Source organism: Caretta caretta, chromosome 7 (genome assembly GCF_965140235.1).
Source record: "Caretta caretta isolate rCarCar2 chromosome 7, rCarCar1.hap1, whole genome shotgun sequence".
Lineage (NCBI taxonomy): Eukaryota > Metazoa > Chordata > Testudines > Cheloniidae > Caretta > Caretta caretta.
In genome coordinates this window covers 36,109,120-36,129,464 of record NC_134212.1, presented here as the reverse complement: position 1 = coordinate 36,129,464, position 20,345 = coordinate 36,109,120, and the positions used below count along the sequence as shown (strand labels likewise).

At 39.8% G+C, this 20,345-nt stretch overlaps 1 protein-coding gene across 1 annotated transcript in view; it reads right to left on the bottom strand.

The window, feature by feature from the left end:
* The window catches only part of NUP210 (nucleoporin 210), a 118,483-nt gene that overhangs the window by 71,371 nt on the left and 26,767 nt on the right, over positions 1–20,345 (bottom strand). Inside the window, exons 4-11 of the mRNA XM_048858458.2 lie at positions 16,955–17,051; positions 13,794–13,944; positions 8,718–8,850; positions 7,630–7,788; positions 7,078–7,146; positions 6,619–6,725; positions 5,099–5,239; positions 3,509–3,646 (exon numbers count right to left, since the gene is read on the bottom strand). Of these exons, the coding sequence (XP_048714415.2) occupies positions 3,509–3,646; positions 5,099–5,239; positions 6,619–6,725; positions 7,078–7,146; positions 7,630–7,788; positions 8,718–8,850; positions 13,794–13,944; positions 16,955–17,051 (995 nt within the window). The remainder of the gene's footprint in view (positions 1–3,508; positions 3,647–5,098; positions 5,240–6,618; positions 6,726–7,077; positions 7,147–7,629; positions 7,789–8,717; positions 8,851–13,793; positions 13,945–16,954; positions 17,052–20,345) is intronic.

Below are 20,345 nucleotides of genomic sequence, written 5' to 3'. Positions count from 1 at the left end.
TCAAAGAAGGAGGCCTGCCAAGCAATGCTCACGAACCGGACTCCTGATATGGCTGAGAGATACCTGCTGGCTAAGAATGCTGCAGCTGTGGCAGTTGTTGAAGCAAACGCCCAGGCTTGGGAGGAGTATGGAGAGACCATGGATAATGACTACCAGATGGCCTCAAAAGGTATTATCTGGAAAACCATTCATTGCCTTTGAAGGGGTCGGCAGGACATTGCCCAGGCTGTACCGAGTAAGGGTGGTGAAACACTGACTTTGACTAAGGAAATTGTCGAGAGGTGGAAGGAGCACTTTGAGGAACTCCTCAAGTCGATGGAAATGCCCCCCCTTCCAGAAGGCAGCGCCGGACACCTCCGGTGAGATCAGATCTATTTCTGATGCTGAGGTCAATATAGTGGTAAAGTTCCTTCGTAGTGGTAAGGCAGCAGCGGTGGACAAGCTTCGCCTAGAGATGTTGAAATCCCTGGACAAGGTTGGGGTGTCGTGGTTCATGCATCAGTTCAATGTTGCATAGAAGGCAGTGCAGTACCTCCGGACTGGCAAACCAGAGTGGTGGTCCCAATCTTTAAGAAAGGAGACCAGAGGATGTGTTACAACTATAGGGGGATCACACTCCTCAGCCTCCCTGGCAAAGCCTATGCTAGGGTGCTGGAGAGGAGGTTACGCCTGCTAGCTGAACCTTGGATTCAGGAGGAACAATGTGGATTCCGTCCCGGCCATGGAACAATGGACCAGTTCTTTGTTCTCTCGCAGATACTTGAGGGGTCGTGGGATTTGCTAATCTGTCTTACCTTTGTTTTATAGACCTGGAGAAAGCATATGACCGCGTTCCACGAGATGTCCTGTGGGAAGTGCTGTGGGAGTATGAGGTGTCAGTGACACTTTTGAATGCTATCTGGTCCCTCTATTCTCGGAGTGAGAGCTGCGTTCATATTCTTGGCATCATGTTGAGTTTGTGCTAAGTGGGCGTTGGACTCCACCAAGAATGCATCTTGTCACCACCGCTGTTTGTGATTTTCATGGACAGGACATCAAGGCACAGCTGAGCTATGGAGTGCATCCGGTAGAGGGACTCGGTGGTAGCATCTCTGCTGTTTGTAACTGATGTTGGCCTTCTTGCTTCTTCAGACTGTGATCTCCGACACTCACTCAAATGTTTTGCTGCTTAGTGTGAAGCGGTTAGGATGAGAATCAGCCCCTCCAAATCAGAGGTCATGATCCTCTCCCAGAAGAAAGTGAACTGCCCTCTCCAGGTGAGGGGGGAGCAGCTGCCCCAGTGAATAAGTTCAAGTATCTAGGGGTCTCGTTCATGAGTGATGACAAACGGGAGCGTGAAATCAACAAGCAGATTGGTGCGGCAGCAATGCGGGCACTGTACTGATCCATGATGGTGAAGTGGGAGCCGAGTTCTCGCCCAAGCTCTCTGTTTACAGGTCATTCTGGGTCCCCATCCTCACCTATGGTCATGAACTTTGGGTAATGGCCAAAAGGACGAGATCGCAGATACAAGTGGTGGAAATGAGGTTTCTCCACACGGTAGCTGGGCTTACTCTCCGAGATAGGGTGAGGAGCTCGGCTACATGGGAGCGCCTTGGAGTATAGCCACTACTCCTCTGGATCAAGCGGAACCAGTTGAGATTGTTTGGGCACCTGATAAGGATGCCCACTTGGGGCTTCCATTGGAACTTTACCGGGTACGTCCCACTGGGTGTAGGCCTCGAGGTCGACCCAGGACACGCTGGAGGGATTATATCTCCTGGCTGGCCTGGGAATGCTGGAGAATCCCCCAGGAGGCGCTGGAACCTGTTGTGGAAAAGGAGGTCTGGTCCTTCCTACTCTCCATGCCTCTCACCAAGAAAAGCGGAAGAAAGGAAGAAAGGAAGGAAGAAGACGACTTTCTCCAGCTAAGGGGAAAGGCAACAGGGGCTATGTTTAAAATGAAAGCCTTATTCAATATTTTACATTTCAAATGCTTTCACCTTCCCCCCTCCTCCTCTTCTGTATTTTCTATAAAATGTTAACAAGGATTTGTCATGGCCTGTTTGCCATGGTACCAAGCAGGCTGAGGTCTCTGTACACCAAACCCCAAACTTTGTTTACCATTGGACAGTCAGGATCATTGTAACCCCTGTGACTCTCTGGGCCCCTTTATTCCATCTAAATTAATACAATGCTGCTGTAAATGTAGATTAGGTAAAACTTGTCAGTAGACCCACTTTATAATTTAAGGAAATCAAATCAGAACATCTAAAGATTTATTTTTTATGAAAATCACTGTAACCAGTTGGACATTTAATATCGCGCTAACCACCATGATGGCATAAAAAAAAAAAGATTAAAAGAAGAAACAAAGGACCATTTTGAAAGAGCATGCGCCAAATGTTCAACTCTCCACCGGGGACAACCAACTTGAGTTACAGTGTTGTAACAGAAATGTGCAACAGTGCAAGGTGTTTTTATGTGGTTATGTATAGGGTAACTGAGTCTGAGCTGAATTCTGGTCTCTCACAAGTGAAAATCCAGTTGAAGCCAATGAAGCCAATGGTGTCATTACAGATTTACACCACTGTGGAAGAGCAGAATTTGGCCCTGTACGAAGTGCAAAAATAAGCCATTCAAATCTCTTGTTCTACCATATGTAGGCTGCTCCGTATCTTTTCCTGGACAGTTTGATCAGAGAAAAGACTCATCTCTCAGCATACACATATGCCAAGTGGATAGACAGGAATTGCACATGTAATATTTTTGAGGCCAAATGTGTTGGGGAATCTTCATTTAGCGACCATCTCAAGGGTTCAGATTTTGAAAGCAGTATACAAAAAGGTTCCTGATTTAAGGACACAGTCTGAACTGGAGAAAAACAAAACAAATACTGTTTGCTTTGTAAACTCTGCTTCCAGTGGAGCACATTCAAAAGTTGGTTTGGTTTAATAGTGTGCCCTGGCAAGCATGGCAGCATGAGAAGGACAGGAGGAGTACAAGAAAGGAGAATTTTAAAAACACTGTTGTTGCATCTACTGTAAAGACAGCTTTGGCCTTTCCCTTCCAATAACCATGCTATTGGTATAGCCAGGGAGATAGGCAGGGAACGAAGAATGCCAATGTCAATGCTCTACGGAGTTGCTCACTCATCTTAAGATGGCTTCTTGGCAGTCAGTCACTATGCCAACTAATTCAGGGAACCTATTTGTAATAAATTAAGTGCCTCTCTCATTGCCTGAAATCTGTCACACTCAATTATCATTAAGTTTGGCTTTTTTGTAATTATGCTTTACTTTAAAAGGTACCAACAACAGAGACAAAAATAAGAGGTGCAACTCTTTTTAAAGCAGTTACCAGTCAGTGCAACTGAACTCCAGTGAAATTCCACCAAACACACTTTTAACGTGAACACGCCTGCAGCATCCAGAGTTAATATGTAGCAGCAGATTCCCCAAACAACTACTGGCCTCACTGAATCTGCCAGAGTGACACTTCCTGCATTTAGATGGCTTCCTTAGCATACCTTTATTGTGTACTGATAGGCTCCTGCCTTTGGCTGCCATGGAAATGTCAAAATGCTTGGAGAAAGGACAATGGGAACATAAATTTCAACTTCTTGCTGGTTTCGTACTGGTACAGGCAATGTATGAACACCTCCATCCTATAATAAGTAACAGCGTGTATAATTATAAATGACATAGCACTTTTTAGAAGAATATTCTGTATTTATTTATAATTAGGTTACTGAGGAAACACCTACACACACACAAAAGGATATATTTAGCACCATTTTTTTTTTTTTACTATTAGCTCTGCACTTCCTGTGAGCAAATTAGCAACTCATTGGAGCAATGCCTACTCTAAATTAGATAAATATTACCACTGTCATTAGTCTGGAGCCATAGATGAACATGGAAATTTACTGGCAAATTAAGTAACAAGGAGCCCACTTTTCTCTACTCCTTGTACTTCATAACCCTTCTTCACACCCTGCTCAGCCTCCTACCTACTACATCCTGTTCAGCGGGAAAGGGGCAGATTGTGGGTGGAGAATAATGCATCTATGCCCAAGGAAGGGATTGTTAATACCATACTCTGAAACTGGCTGTTACGTTTCCATCAAGAGCCTTCCATGACTATGATTCCCAATGAGGATGTCATTCCCCCTGCTGGGGTTCTGAAAGCACTGCAACTCTCGCAGACCTTAGGGAGGCCTTTTCAGAGAAGCTGACAGAGAGAGGCCGACTGCCTGAAGCAGAGGGTAGAATTGGTTCATCACTTTCAAGGAGCGGCTAGGAAAAGATTTGAGAACAAACGTGTCTAGGTATTTGAACCCCGTCAACTTTCAGACATAAAACCAAATTGCTGAATGGGGAGGAACCCTTCCAAACTGAAGTGCCCTGGTGGCTGCATACTTGGCAGCCACCAAGACTGGCCCGGTAGCAGAAAAGTTTAATCAATGTTAGTTTTTAAGAGGCTTGTAGGCTGGTATGTTTGGCAGGTCCTCTTTCTAGCATTTAATGATCACTTACCAAATGACAGAAAGTGTCCCAAAATTTAATGTCATGCACAGCAGGACCAGGACATGGCACAGTGAGTCAGAATTTCCCTACACACAGTCGTGAGCCTTGACATTTACTCAGAGTGTGTGACTGGGCCCTAAGTCAGCACCCTGCTACAAGCCATGCCCACGTATTCTGGATAGCTACCAGGGAAGAAATTCAGAGCAGTGCATTTCAATCACTCTAAACAAGAGGTAAATGGCCCACAATTAGGAATCAATCTTGCAAGCCTTACTCAGGCAAAACATCTATTATTCATTATTTCTATTTTTGTAGCATTCAGGAGTCCCACCTACAGACCAGGACCCCATTGTGTTAGGCACTGTACAAACACAGAACAAAAACACTTTGTTGAGCATTTTACTTAAGTAAGGAATTCAGGCTCTGCCCCCTTGTCCATTTATATATATTCTTATTTTTGTGTGGCTTAGTCACTTAATTCCTATTTTTGTTTTCAGAGGAGTATACCAATAAAAAGATTCTGACGTGTGTGTATTTGATAATTTTTCTAAGCATATGAGCAAACTAGAACATTTCTTAGTAAGACATACCTGATCTACTACAGATGTTAAAGCAGCATCGATAATAGTTTGACCCTTCTTTATTGCTTTCACATAGTGATATGATCCATTCAGAGAGGATTTCAGAATCTCAAAATATTCTTCAGACAATTCTGTATTAATTCTGATATTCTGAAATTAAAATATATTGCTTATGTGTTGCCATGGATTAACAACATTGAGGAATACATTTCAGGACAGCCAAAAAAAGTATTCTGTTAAAAAAAAAATAATCAGAAAATCCAACCAGAGGAAAAAAAAGTCACACTACACATATATGGTCAATTTACAAACAAATAAATCCCCAAATATATATAAATCCCCAACCTTCCTCTCAGACAAATAAATAAGATTAAGCTAAAAGTTCCAAGTTTAGGTGCTTCAGATTAGAAAGCTAAATAAGGTTTTCAGATGTGCTGAGCACAGACAACTTCCAAAACAGATCACTCATGTAGGTGAATGAATATGGATTCAGATGCCTAACCGGAGGTACTGAAGTTTGAAAATGTTGACATAAATAATGTAAGCAAATGTTGTAAAGTTACATTGTATAACTATATATAGTTCAAACAAGCATATCTGAAATTCAGGCATATAAGAGGGTCCCCCCCCCCCCCCCTTTGAGACAGACATAATCCGGTGCATCAAGGTCATCTTACTGGTTTCCTATGGGACAGAGTACTAGCATCCAAAAACACTTCTATCATAATTTAAGAGAATTTATTTCCATCAAAAACAACCTGTAATGTGGCAGGAAAGGACAGCACTACTTCTATCACTAAACTAATCAATTCAGATTTTACAATCTCCAATTTACAATTTCTCTATGTTGTCATCCTTAATACGCAAGGAAATATATGAATTATTTCCCTAACAACAAATTTCTTCATAATTTGGGTTAAAACTTACACTGGTGCAGCTATGTGGTATGGGGTGTGAAAACACCACACCCCGAACAACACAGTTATGCCAACACACACACACCCCCCACCCCCAGCATATACACAGCTATGCCGACAAAAGACTGCTTGTGTTGGTGTAGCTGATGTGCCTGTGGTGGTGTTCCTCCTACCCTGGAAGGAAAACTCCTCCTGTCAATATATGTTGCATCTACACTGGGGGGCTACTTCTGTGTAATTATGTAAACTTACTCCATAAGACTAGAGAAGAAACATCTTTAACAAGAGGTTCAAAAAAGATTCAATACCTTGAAAATGTCTGCTAACTACACTTGGTGCTCATCCTTACTGGCTGCACTGGTTTGGAAGTTTCATTCTATCGTAAACTTGCAGAGATGCAGCCAATGTTCTCTCCGTTTTTCTGTCACGTGTGCTAAGATGTGTCCCCTGACAGAGCTACCCAGCAGGCTTTTTAAGAACAAAAAATATACACTTTCCAAGTCTGTGTAAGTAAAGGGCTGCTTAGCTAATTCCACAAAATTTTTTACAGATTTGCTAGACACACAACATCCAGTAACACAGAATAGAAACATACGCTAACACTGTACTTACATCAGATAAATACACCTTATTGCTTGATTTGTCATATGTTTCTATTGTAATTTCATAAAGTCTGCCTGTTTCTAGGACCCATCTGTCACCAGGATGAATTGTAAATCCTGTAAAACAGAAAACATTCAACAGCATAGACCAGAAGGCCATTTATGTGATGAACTATTATGTATCATATATTCACAAACATTTTGTTCATAAAATTTAAAGATGTGCTTTAATTGCTGAAGACTAATGGTGGGGAAACAGAGAGGAAATCAAGTTAAAGCCAAAATTGCTTAATATGAAACATTTTCTTATTAAAAAGACATTTCTACTAACTACGATTTATATATGTGAGCAGGTACAGGTACTTAGATACCATATGCACCAATACTGCAGAGAGGCATTGATACAGGTACATAGTCTGAGAATTTGTTAAAGAAATAAACACTCCGAAGAGTAACAGCAAATACTAACCTAAATACCCAGGATCCACAACATAGATAGTGCTGTTTGGTAATCTGGAAACACTTTGCATGCGAATACCTGCAAGCTCAGTAAAGGAACTAAAAGGTTTTGAAAGAAGAACATTAAAACTAACTTTTGGCTAGGGCTGCTTTCATGTTATTTAAAACTGACTCCATGTTCCTGAAAAGAAGGACCAAAAAATGCTACCTCCCTTAAAAGAGTGAGCATTTCCAGATTATACTGGTTTACAACACACAAACACACATACTCTCTCTGTCCCTCCTCCTCCCTCCCACTAAGGTAACAGGCAAGATAATGTAATGGATCTTTTCCAGCCCTAAAGCCCTAATTTCTAGGAGCACGTCAAGGTATCTTGAGGTAGTGCTGTGACTGAACTCACAGCAATGCTGCTTTCTATACCTCTGTCAGCTAGTGCTGATTTTCAGACCACTGGGCAAAGCCTGGAGAGTTTTATCCTGGTGTGTGGCAGAGAGTGGAAAATCTGCCTTCTGACATCAGGCACTGAATGCTGAACTAAAGAGCACCCCACAGAAAGGATATTTTTGTGCCCCAGCACTAGGTTAATTTGTCCCTGCTGCAATGCAGTTACCGTTGATGTTGCCTGATCCAGCTTGGCAACAGGCCGAGCCGGATCTCCCTCAGGACCCAGGATGTTGTTCTGAAGCTGCAGTTCATAGTGATCTGAAGGCATCATTAATTCTGTACATGAAGCAAGAAGACATATGAAACAACACAAGCCAATGTGGCACTGTTTGGACCCTGTTAATTATTACTGATTAATTTTTTATTTGATGCCTAGCACACATTAAATCGGCGCTTTAAATAGTTTTGTAGTAATTTTCTACACCCAGGCATGAAGCATAATGTAAGCTAGGTGAATAAAATAATATTTTTTTCCCATTGCTGAAGCCTCCAACTAAAATTGCCTTCCTGCTTAAAGGAGAACGACATCTTAGTCTTGGCAAAGGGAACTTTTCACATGAGCAACTGAAATCCAAGCTGCTGTACCCCATACAGCCAGCTAGAAAGCTGAAGTAGGTCTAAGTGAATACATTATTTCATATATGCTTTCTTAAAATAACTCCCATCAACAATATTGCAAGTGTCTTGTACTTGTACCTGTATCTTATAAACAAATCTCCTCATCCTCTGAAATTGGTATGCAGCTAGTTCAACCCTTTTCCAATTTTCATATTAATGTGCCAAGAAAATGGAGTAACATCTAAATCAGGCATTTCACAAAGTGAGTGAGGCCTTTCTGTGGAAAACAATGTACTAAAAATTCAAATGTTTCCCAATATGAAAGACAGATGAACTTGTTTGAATAATACAGACCTGGGTCCCAAACTTGCAAACTGTTATAAATGTGCTCACAGTTATGCACATGACTAATCCTTAATAGGACTACTCCTACACAGAAGATAAGCATATGCGTAAGTGTTTGCATGATGAGAGAAAGGGGAGAGATAAAGGATATCTCATCATAATTTTGATTATGAAAGTTAAAACAATCTAAGTTGAATTTAAGACCATTTCCTTATCAGTATACACAATATTTTAATTTTCCACTTATAGGTGAAAAATTCACACTGAATGTGGAATATTAAAAAAAATGGAAGAAGACAAACCTGTAATCTTGCCTTGTCTTATTTTCTGAACTTTATATTGAAGTGATGTTCCTACCAGCAGGTAGATATCATAAGCTGGATTTAGAAGAATGTTTTCCAAAATAAGCAACCTGACTTCTGCAGGATGTACATTCTATTGGTTAAAAGAAAAAACAAAAGCCACATTTTAAAGTTACAAACATATCTATTTTAATAAAGCTTCATAATCCACAAATTAAAAATATGTATAAAGTTATTTCTGTCCTGAAGAACAATTTCACACCACCACTTTTCTAATGGCAATAGAACTCAGAGCACATAGTGGGGCACAGAAGCACAGCTTCACTTTGCACCATCAGCAATGGATGCTAAAGGAGATAAGCAAAATAAGACATTTGAACATATCTGAGCAGGGTCAAACCAACAAACAGTTAACTTAATGATTAATGTGTAAAATATCAAGTGATAATACAAAGAAGAGGTCTCAGATATACAGAAATGAGGAAAGATCATGAAAGAAGACAAGCATCAATAAATAAACAAACAAACAAACAAATAAATAAATAAAACTGCCCAGGGCATTAGAGACAAGGCAATCAAAATATTTTGGTCACAGTCATTCCTCTCTAATCATTACAATAGTACTTGTTGTGCACCTCTTATTTAAGATCAACCAGTGTTTTCATAAAGCCTTCCACAATTGCTCTCAAAATTTCATAACTTGAAAAATCTCAACGTTGGCACACTTCTGGGGCTTTTGGCTTGTTTGAAGTGTACCATTTAATAAATATTGATGGCTAAGAATATCACATGACTAGACAGAAAAAGACTGGATTTCAGTGAAAGAATATACACGTCTTCTGCAGCGCTGGAAAAAAGGTAAGTGTATCATAAACTTTTGTATCTGTTTGTGCGCTGCAGGGAGCATTTTTATAAGGGTCCAAGCAGATTAAATGTAGCAGCACTCCAAAAGTCTGTACTGTACCATGCATCATACCAAACTGTGACAGATTTTTTTTTTTTTTAAATGACTTCCCAGAATAGGACGAGCTCAGTAGGTATTTGTTACAAGTGTTTTTCTTTTTATACTACAGTGCAGCAAACATTGATATTCTCTAATTGCATGACAGTTTTGAAATGCTTCAGAAGAGACATTCGGATGTATTAAATGCAGAATACTTTTATGAAGAACTGGCATTTACATATTTACCAGATAGACTTAAGAGTGGATTCTCCCATTTTTCAAGTACTGGGAATTTTTTTTAACCTTATCACACATTTAAAATCCCCCCACCTATATTCCAATCTATGGCCTAGATTAAAAACTGTACACATTGTTAAAGCCTGCAGTTCTACATTGCCTACAAGCCTACATTTCTTGAGGGTGGGACAGTGAAGAAAAAAGTGAGGCTTTTGGGAGGAAATTGCTGTTAAATACTCAAGGAAGCTTGAAGGCGGCCAGTTTTAGTTTACTGGCAAAGTAACACGTATTGCCATGTGAGAGGCTACATAGTGAGCTACTGTGCAGCAAGCCGGGGTGTGACTCTGTAGCACATCATCTTGCGATGCAGTAACATCCGATGTGGACGCTGCTACGGTGCACTGAAAGTGTGGAGTGTGGCTTGGCTTAAACGGGCTACATTTGAAAGTATAGTATGCTAACTTTCAGTGCACCACAGCCATGCCTACATGGATCTTGATTCACAGAGACCTGGTGTGCTGTAGATTCACCCTGGCTTGCCACGCATTAACTTGCTCTCTAATTTGCCAACTATCCCTTTCACAAACCAGTGCCAACAGTGCCACAGAGTGCACTGGCGTAGCCACTACTCCCAGCAGAAAAGTTTCCGAGTTAACAACACCGTCCCTGACCTCCAGCTCAATCCAACTGGCCATGGCATGGCTTTATGTACCTTGAGAACTGACTCCGAGTAGAAAAGCCTACTAAATAGTGGTTATACCAGTAAGTGAATAAAAATCTCAATTAGCAAATAATAATTTAAAATGTATAGTATTTTCCAGTCAAAAACCTTAAAGTTCTTTACTGGCATTAATAAACTTCACAACACAACAATGGAATACTAATGCCATTTCACAGATAGGGAAACTGAGGCATAGAGTGTATAAGTAATTAGTCCACACTATGTTGCAGCCAGGAATATATATAATGAAGAGTTCATGAATCATGTGTGCTTTCGGTCACTAAATCATGCTTCCCTTTATGATCAGATGTTCTCTCCTTATGGTCTTTTGCATATCCAGGTAGAACAACTTAGGAGGCTCAGTGCATTGAAAGTTTCTTCATATTTCGGTTTATTCTTAATAGGAAAAAAATAAGAAGGTGCAGGGTAATAGGAAATTCTTGGGGTTTTTTTTTTTATTAACAGGGAATTTAATTTACTTATGTATACATGGATCTCTCTTATATCCTTTCCTTTTTATGTAAGCCATTTATATTTGCTGTTTTAGCCCAAAGACATGCCAAAAAGTGTTTATAAAAAATGAAAGTGGTCATACAACAGTGAACACATTGAAGCTGCAAAACGTAGTGCTCTGTCCTTCTTCCACCTTTCAGGTTTATTGTCCTGGATAGCGGGAAGAACACCAAGAACCTGGGTGATATCCTGGACCCCCAAAAGTCAATAGGAGTTTTGCCACTGATTTCAGTGGAGTCAGGATTTCAGTGCAAGAATTCAGCCATAAATTATGGTCTGCATCCTCGCACAGCCCAAAAATTCAGTGGTCCTTTAGAATTTGTTGACTGCCTGTCACACTCTACAATAGCTGCAGATGCAAAAAGCTTGTCCCTGCAGCAGCTCAAAGAAGGAAGCAATTCCAAATTATACATTGTTCAGCAATGCTGCAGAAGGATGGGGTGGAGGGCACCTGCTCAATTTAATCTTGTGGAGAATGCGTCTCACCCTACGACTTTTGGGGGCAAGCACACAATGGATAATCTGAGATCTGGAAATGCATTTTTTTCAGGGTGGTCCAACATACCTTTGTTTGGCATGTCTTCTAACACTGTGCTATGGTATCTCTGTGTAACTCCTTTGTTTATAAAATCAAGAATATGAAATACACTACACAAAATCAAATACTGTTCTATTCCATTTGCTTGAGGGATGTTCCACTGAAAACACGTGGTCTGGCAGCAGTGAAAGATGTAAGGACAATAGTAACAAAGCAAGTCATATAAAGTTCTGAACAGGATACTATTATTTCAATCAAAATTCACAGAATGATGCCAGAACTAATGCAGAAAAAAATAAATATGAAGATAAAAAACAAAACCAACTTCAAGTGGCTAAGGACCACCGCAAAAATAAACATTAGTAATACCGGGCCATACTCTGATCTCATCAGCAATAGTGTGAATCTGGAGTAATTGCAAGGAGTAGAGCAGAATTACTTTTCAATTGCACCACTGCAACCAAAATATGGTCCTTAAGATGCACTATTATTTTTGTACTTCTAGATAATATTTTCAGAGGACGTAGATTATTTAACCAATATCTAAAAAATGTAAACCAATATATTTTGTTTAATAGAGAAACTGGCAATATATCAAGTAATTGCATACCGATACTGGATGGATTTTTTTTTTAAAATACTGTAAGTGAACATTTATTTCTTAAAATATTGCAACGTTTAAAATACTAATGAAATGCAAAACATTCCTGTAGGAAATAACCCATTAAAAAAAAGAGAGAGAGAGATAAATGTCTTAAGTAGATTGTACTAACAGAAAGGACAATTTCATTGCTAGGGTTAAAATGAAAACACTGTTACTGTAGATTACGAAGTAACAAATAGCATAAATCGATAGGTGAGCTAGGAAAAAGGCCAATGCTATAGTTAAACACACTTGTTTATTAGCATTTGATCTCAGTGCTTTCTGAGACTGGAATCTAATGAGGCAGAATTGATTACAAAATGAGGATTGGTACGATGCAGGGAACTAAGGGGGCGGTCTCGATTCAATACAATGCTCAAGATAGAAAAATCCATCAGATAAATCTTTAATATTTGTTGACAGGCAGCCAGAGGGCCAAAACCTCATCCCACAATGAATTCAGATAATCACCAAGCAGAGGGAATGCTTCTATTTGGTAGCAGTAGTAGATCAAGGCTTCAATTCAGCAGACACCTAACTGTGTGTCCCCCACTTGAATCAGGCTGACAACCTGTATGTTTAAAGATACACGTGTTTAGGTGTCTTGCTGAATCAGGGCCCCGTTGAGCTACACAATGCTGCACAGCGTTAAGTGAAGGCCAGAATCTGGCAGATGTTGTCCAAGGATATTAATAAACAAACATTAATAATAGCAGCACTTATTTAAAAATGTATGATGTCAAAGCACTGTGCAAGCATCCAAGTGTCATTATGCTCTGATTCAAAGACAATAAACTTGGAATCCCAAGATGCCTTTTTTTTTTTTCCATAATCACTTTTCAGACTTCCAGTAGAAGTTTGCACAGTAAACAAGTGAACAGCTGTTTTTATAACTGGACTTACATAAGCTGGGATTTCAAAAGTAAGCTGTTTTATTTCTGGCTTGCACATCACTACAATAAGTTCACGTTATTATTAAGTATTTGTATTACACCAGTGATTAGAGACTCTAATGAGAAATGGAGCCCCACTGTACTAGGTGCCATATAAACAGAGTGAAAGGCGGTCTCTACCCTGAAGAGCTAATGATCAAAGAAAAGGAAAAGAAATTGTGAATTTAAAGTGCATTCCTTTGTAAAACAAACTAAACAACACAGGAACAAGCTATCTACACTATCATGTTACAGAGACAGGTTTGGAAACTAGCTTTGGGACCCACATCATCTGGGGTGCTCATTAAACAGGACAACTGCACTATTCATCCCGAGTGCTGGGCAAAAATCAATGGAGTAGTATGGGCAACCACCTCACGGAAAGCCACATAATCTACTCATTGGGAAAGAGGGGCAGTGTTACAATAGCTGATAAAGGAAGAGATGTTGGAGCGGGGTATGTAGTAATAAGAGAGGGAAAATTAATGTGGCTCCAGGGAAGTTCTGCCATGAAAAAGAAATAATAAATGAACCAGGTGAATTTCTTACCTTATAGACAGATTCTTGTATTCTTGCTTTTAATTTGGAACTACCTGTTTTCATTCCAGACACCAGAACGGTGTCTCCTTGTTTGGCAACTTTTTCCATCTCTGATATATAGGAAGGTGGTATGTAAGTAGATTCTAAGAATTTGAGTATACTGAAAAGTGAACAGAACAACTTTATGAGACAAGGGTCATGAATAATATATACTAACCCATATCAGAACTACAGTATTGTTTACTTCTCGCAAAAATGCCCACAGCAAATGTAAGGTGCTTATTTTATGCCAGGAAGGAGAGGCTCAATTTTCACTTATATTCCTGAACACATGAATGTTAAATTAAGCTTCCATGGGTGCTCAATGGGCTTGTGTAGGACTGGAAAACATAGATGTCTGTAATACCTATGTGCAGGTCCCTTTTCTAACCTGCATTGCGACTGTTAGGCATAACTGTACTCCGTACCAAGATAATTCCAAGTTTGCACTGTATTCTGCAATGGACATATAGTGCACAATATATCTGTGTGCTCTGATACTGTGGCACTCTGGCTTCTGTGGCTAATTTGTGTAGTGACTCGGATGAAAGTGTATCTGAAGCCTATGTACAGAAGGCAGGACCTTCTTAGAGACATATAGGAAACATGGACGAGGTATCTCGAATTATGTTTCCAGTTTGCGTATAGAGGATTCTCTAGATCAGTGAGGTATGGTAAATGGGAAAGGCATTGCGGTTTTGTTTGTGATTAAGAGAACATTATGGTGTTTTGCTCAAGTGAACTAGAAGGGTGTTTGATGTGAAGTGGATAGAAGCGCTGATTACATGTGCACGGGCAGTATGTAAACTATGTATTATGTGGTCTCTGTTGGAAATTTAGATGAGGTATAGTAATTAGGAGAAAAGGAATTTCTGGTGGACAGGATCTGGTTAGGTGCTGATGATAACAGGGTCAAATTTTGAAGGTTGCTTGCAAAAAAACACCAAAAACAAAACTTAGGATGAAATTTTCCAAGAAACTGAATGTTATTAGGCACCGGACCTCCACTAAATTTCAGTGGGAGTTCAGCAACTTAACTCCCTTGGGTTTCTTTAAAAATCAGCCTTAAACTCTGAATTTCTTGCTTCAAAAAAAATTTGGGGGGGTGGGGGGTGGAAGGGAAGGGGCGGTTAACACAACCACTTTATTAAAAATATTATATGTTAAAATTGTGACAGGATTTTCCATCCCTTAGCATTTTTAAATCAAGATGGGATGTCTTTCTAAGAGTTGGGGTGGATTTTCAAAAGCACCTAAGTGACTCAGGGCTCGTCTACACACAAAAGCTGCACCATTTAAAAAAAACAAACAAAACAAAACACACACGCATTAGTGCAGAAAGAGTTCTAGCCATATAAGCTGCTAAAAAGGCATGTTTTGCCATTACAGGCAAAACCCAGGGGGAATACTGGCAATAAAAAAATAACGTAGGTTTGATCAGAGAAATGACATCGGTTTACTATTAAAAAAACCACACCCAATATAACAGTGTACTACAGACACAACACCACCACAGATATTTCACATTAATGAGCAGGACTCAAAGCACAATATGCTTTCCTATCTCCTCTGCCTCACACTTTGATTCACTTCTTTCCTAACTAAATTTTGCTGGATATTATTTTCTTAAGTAAATGGAAATCCTGGCACTTGAGTTTGAATCTATCGTGTCTTCGCATCCCGATTATATATTACAAGAACGTCAGTTTAATGTTCTACTTGACTAGCGTGTGGAAACTGCTTGATAGGAAAGAAAACTGAGTTAGTGTTTTATATGCTTCTGGTATGACCAGAAACCCAAAAGTATGTCAGGCAAGCATTTCTGGAGCTGACATTCATATCAAGCAAAGCAAACATTCATTGTAGCATTTACTATGATGGATACTAGTAAAGTTCTAATAGACAAAATAACCCTGCTTTGCTGAAGGCCTATTACCAGTCAGTCAGTATCAATATAAAGGCTGAATCAGGACTTTGGGAACCTAAAATGAAAAATATCCCAAATACGACAAAGCCAGGTAGCCTTCAAAGTTGATGAGTTTAATAAGTGTGGAAACTGAAATTCCTGTAGCGTGACTCCTCTCAGTCAAAGGAAATCAACAGAATACTAAAGTAGGTACAGTGAAAGCTTATGCAGTACCTAAAAGTGAGGGGAAGGCTGTTGTTGGATAAGCACAGGAAGCTAGGCGTATTCCTATTCCTGCCACATGCTCTCAGTATGATGTTAGGCAAGAACTTAACCTAGCTGTGTCTTAGTTTCCCATCTGTTAAACACAGATGAGAGTATTTTCTTACTTTCCAGAGGTGTTACAAGGCTTAATTCATTAAGAAGTTACAAAACACTTTAAGACCTTTGGATGGAAGTTTCTATTAGAGTTCAGAGTTTGGGCCAGATCATACTCACAAGTCGATGGCACCATAGGTCCCAGTGTGGTGTGTAGGGCTCCTACAGATTATAAGTGCCAAGCAAGACACAGTGGTTTGGATTTTCAAAATGTTGAGAGGCTAAAACTGCTACATCTTCCACTAGAACGCTAAATGCCCTACTCTGAAAGCTTCAAAAAGCTCATTAAAACCTTTTAAAAAATGAAATATTTGTTTCTCCATACAGTTCCTTGTAAGTGGTGTTGAGAGTCACCAACGCCGCAACCACACTCTGGCCACCTTATTGGCAGTCTCAGCAGAGAGGCCAAATACTGAATGGGCCATAGCCCCATCTTCCAAACAAGAGGCTCACCTTTGACCTCTGCAGCCAACCCCACATCCTTGCACACCAATCACAGCACTAATACCTTATTGTTTTCCCCGGTTGTTTGGGGAGGGGTCAGCTCTGGCACAGTTGAGTCTATCGTTAAATTTTTATTGGTGGTTTAGAGCTATATGGGCAACTTCTGAACATCATTAATTGTATTTTTATTATTGTGAATTTTAAATGGGTGTGAATGTGCCCAGAATTGTGGATTGGCAATTGTAGTAGCTAGAAATCTAAAACAATGAACCTGTATACGATACTTTGGATATTATCATTTCAGTTTATAGACCCAGATTCAGGAAGGTAGCTTTTGTTCATGCCTAACTTTAAGAACATGACTAAACCTGGGGCCTTTGAGAATAACGTAAATTGTGCTTACCGCAATGCATTGTGGGAATCTGAGAAGCCATCAGCCTCAGTATCTTTTACTATCGTCCAGTCAAAGGCTAACCCCGCCAAGGTGCTAAAAGTGTTTCCTATAAATCAAATGAATAATTAGGTAACAAAATTCAAAATGACAAAGAAGTCTTCCTGCTGCTTGGAAACAAACAAAAACAAAAATATCAATGAACAGAAGCAGGAGCATCTTAAATTTGCAAAAATCATTCAAACACGATAGCTCTTCTTTAAAGTTAAAAAGGAGGGTTTTTTTTTTAAGCCAGGTAACTGGAAGGTTTGGAGAATCAAAATGGAACAGAGAATTGTTTCCGGCACATGGTCTGATGGCTTTGGATCTTCTTCTTCCTCAACGCTTAGCGAAATGGTCAGCCGTAACAATTGTTTGCCATTGGGTCTGTTCCTGTGCAGCCGCAAGGGCTTGACGGGCCAAGAGTCCAACACTGGAACAGACTTGATACGCCCCTGTAATAAGGTGTCTGCCTCTGGGCCGCCTACACTCCTCAGTTGGTGGAATTTTATCCTGGATGTTATGAGCCAGCTGTAGAATGGAAGTCGCCAGAACGTCTTGTGGCATTCTTGCAACATGTCCAAAAAGTGCAAGACACCATCTGCAGACAATGACCCCAGTAGCCTGTGGTGACCATAAACATCTGCGGTAAGAATGCAGTTGTTCCACTTTATGCCCAACATACGACATTGGGCATGCTTTGGATCCCAGTACATATATACACGTATTATCATAGACCCTCACTGCTCAACTACAAATTTGTATTTTCTGGTCACACTAAGTGTACCTGCATGGTCTGCTCTGGAGAAAAGGGAATTAACTGTCTGAATTTTTAATAAGATACTGCTGGAATAAGCAAATCACATCCTTCCCCCTTCAAAACAAGAACTACCTAAACCACGATTAGATTCTGTGACTACTTTTTGGATACCAATAGGACACATGCATCCTTCAATGCAGGTTATTACAAAAGTCAGATGTGACAATGAGTCCATTCCTGGTAATCAGCAAAACTCCCACGCTCTTTGGGCCAAGTGGATATGAGGCACCTTCATTTGAATGTTGAAAACATCACAATATAATTTATCTCAAACTCATTTTCACATGCAGGATAGATTCCAATCCCGAAGTATTTGTGCGCCACCTAAAATTAGAAGCATTTTTGCATCATAGGTGCTAACAGACTCCATAACAAAGTGTTGCTGACTCCCTAATGGTACATTAGGGCAGATATACAAGTCCTTAAACAACTCAGTGGCTTGGCAGAAAAGGAGAGGGTTAAAGTCCTTTACCTCGGCTATCTGCAGAAGGCCAGATCCGACTACCCCTCAAGTCAATGGCAAATCTCTTTTACGGCATACGTATGTCACAGTCATATCTCCTAAGTACCGTATATTCCACATTCAAGTGGAAACAAACCACATACATGAGACACTTTAGACATACTATCAGTAAGGAACTATCAACCTACATATAATTTTATACACCCTTCAGCTAACTCAGAGCCAAGCGTATAATCCAGCACTTTGAGACATGTGGATCTGAGATACTCTGAGGAATTTGGGATCCACATTTTAATGAAATGCACTTTCAATATGACTTTTTTAAACCTGAAATGGATTTACCTGTAATATAGACAATTCAAGTCATTCACTTTTTTGGGGGGCTAGATCTTAGGTCCTGTCTACACTACAGGAGAAATTCAGCCTGAGCGACACAGTGTGAGTTACGTGAATAGAGTAACTCAAATCGACGTAGCTCAGATCTACTTATGCAGGGTCCGCCCTATGCGATGTCAACGGAAGATGCTCTCCCGTTGACTCCCCCTTCTCTTCTCAATCCAATGGAGTACAGAAGTCGACATGAGAGCGATCTGCGATCAATTTAGCGAGTCTTCACTAGACTCGCTAAATTGACTGCTGATGCATCGATCGCCACTCGTCGATCCCCCGGTAAGTGTAGACAAGCCCTGAGTCATTGCAACATGTGAAATAACAGATATTAAAGGACTACAAATGGAATAAACACACTGAATTGTCTCATGCTGAATCTGAAAGTCTTTTAAAAAGATCTCTCAGTCTTGGGGAGAGATGCTGCACCCACTGAAATCAATTACTAAGCTCCCATTGACATTCATGGGTGCAGAGCTGAAGCCTTATATTGCTAGTATTTTTTTATTAATAATAATTTGTTTTCACTTATATTCTTTGTTTTCCTCTCTCACTCTTTCATTGGCAAATTATCATGACCACTGCAACTTCACTGCCACGTTCCTACAGCTAAAGGCTTATGGCATCATCTAAACCACAGAAATGTTGTAACAGTGGTAATACAATTCAAAGCATATTTTCCCTCCCAAATATATACTACACAGACACAAATAGCTTTGTATCCTGCATGAACAAGATTGTGACTATAAAAAGCACCTTTCTATTCTTCCATTCTAAAACTTCTTTCTTTAACTCAGTCTGTTACAGGGGCAGCATATTTTGAACTGCTTGAGGATACTTTATTTAAGATGCAGAGCTCAATTAGCTGTTCTCATAACAAATGTTTTAGCTTTGCAAAGCTAAGACAAGTCTTCCCTCATTCTTCCTCAAACTAAAGATAAGCAACGTGCAGAGATGTGCCTGAACTGTGCAGCAGCAAACACTCAGCAGAAGCACAATGAAATCCCTGCTGGGACAATGGGGACAGGGCCTCTGAAGCACATGAGTTATCCAAGGTAAACAAATGTTAGAAAGTCATATCCTAGTCTCACTGGAGTCAATAGAAAAACTCCATTTAGACTTTAGTTAGTAGCAGGATTTAGCCCAAAGTATAATTTAAAAAGAGTGGCACGATATATTAAATTTCATCCTGCCTGCTAGAAACTGAAAGCACTTTAGTCCCACTATGACTTGATTAGCATCCATTAATCCTTACACAGAGTTTACGCCAACACCACACTGATCAATCAAGTAAAGATTAAGTTTGGACAGGAGTTTAAAAAATAGTTTTAGATACTCCACCCTGCGCTTGCTAACAGATCTATGACAGCAGTTCTAAAGCAACAGCCCTACCAACTCTTTGTTACACTGAGCTATGATAAGACTGGAGTTTCATCATTCCCAGATTATGCCACAAAATAGCATACAACCTCAATATAAAAATAATTATTTTTTCCAATGGACTATACATATATTATCTTGTCAGATGGTACGGAGATCCTTCAAAAATAGGGAACTGTGTCAGGAAGTTTCTCAATACACCTCAGTTTGGTGATAAAAAACAAGTAGTTGTTTTGGGGGTTTTTTTTAAATGAAATCCAGTTTCAAATCTTCTACTCTCTTCAAAATACTTTTGACCTGAATTTTTGTATTTA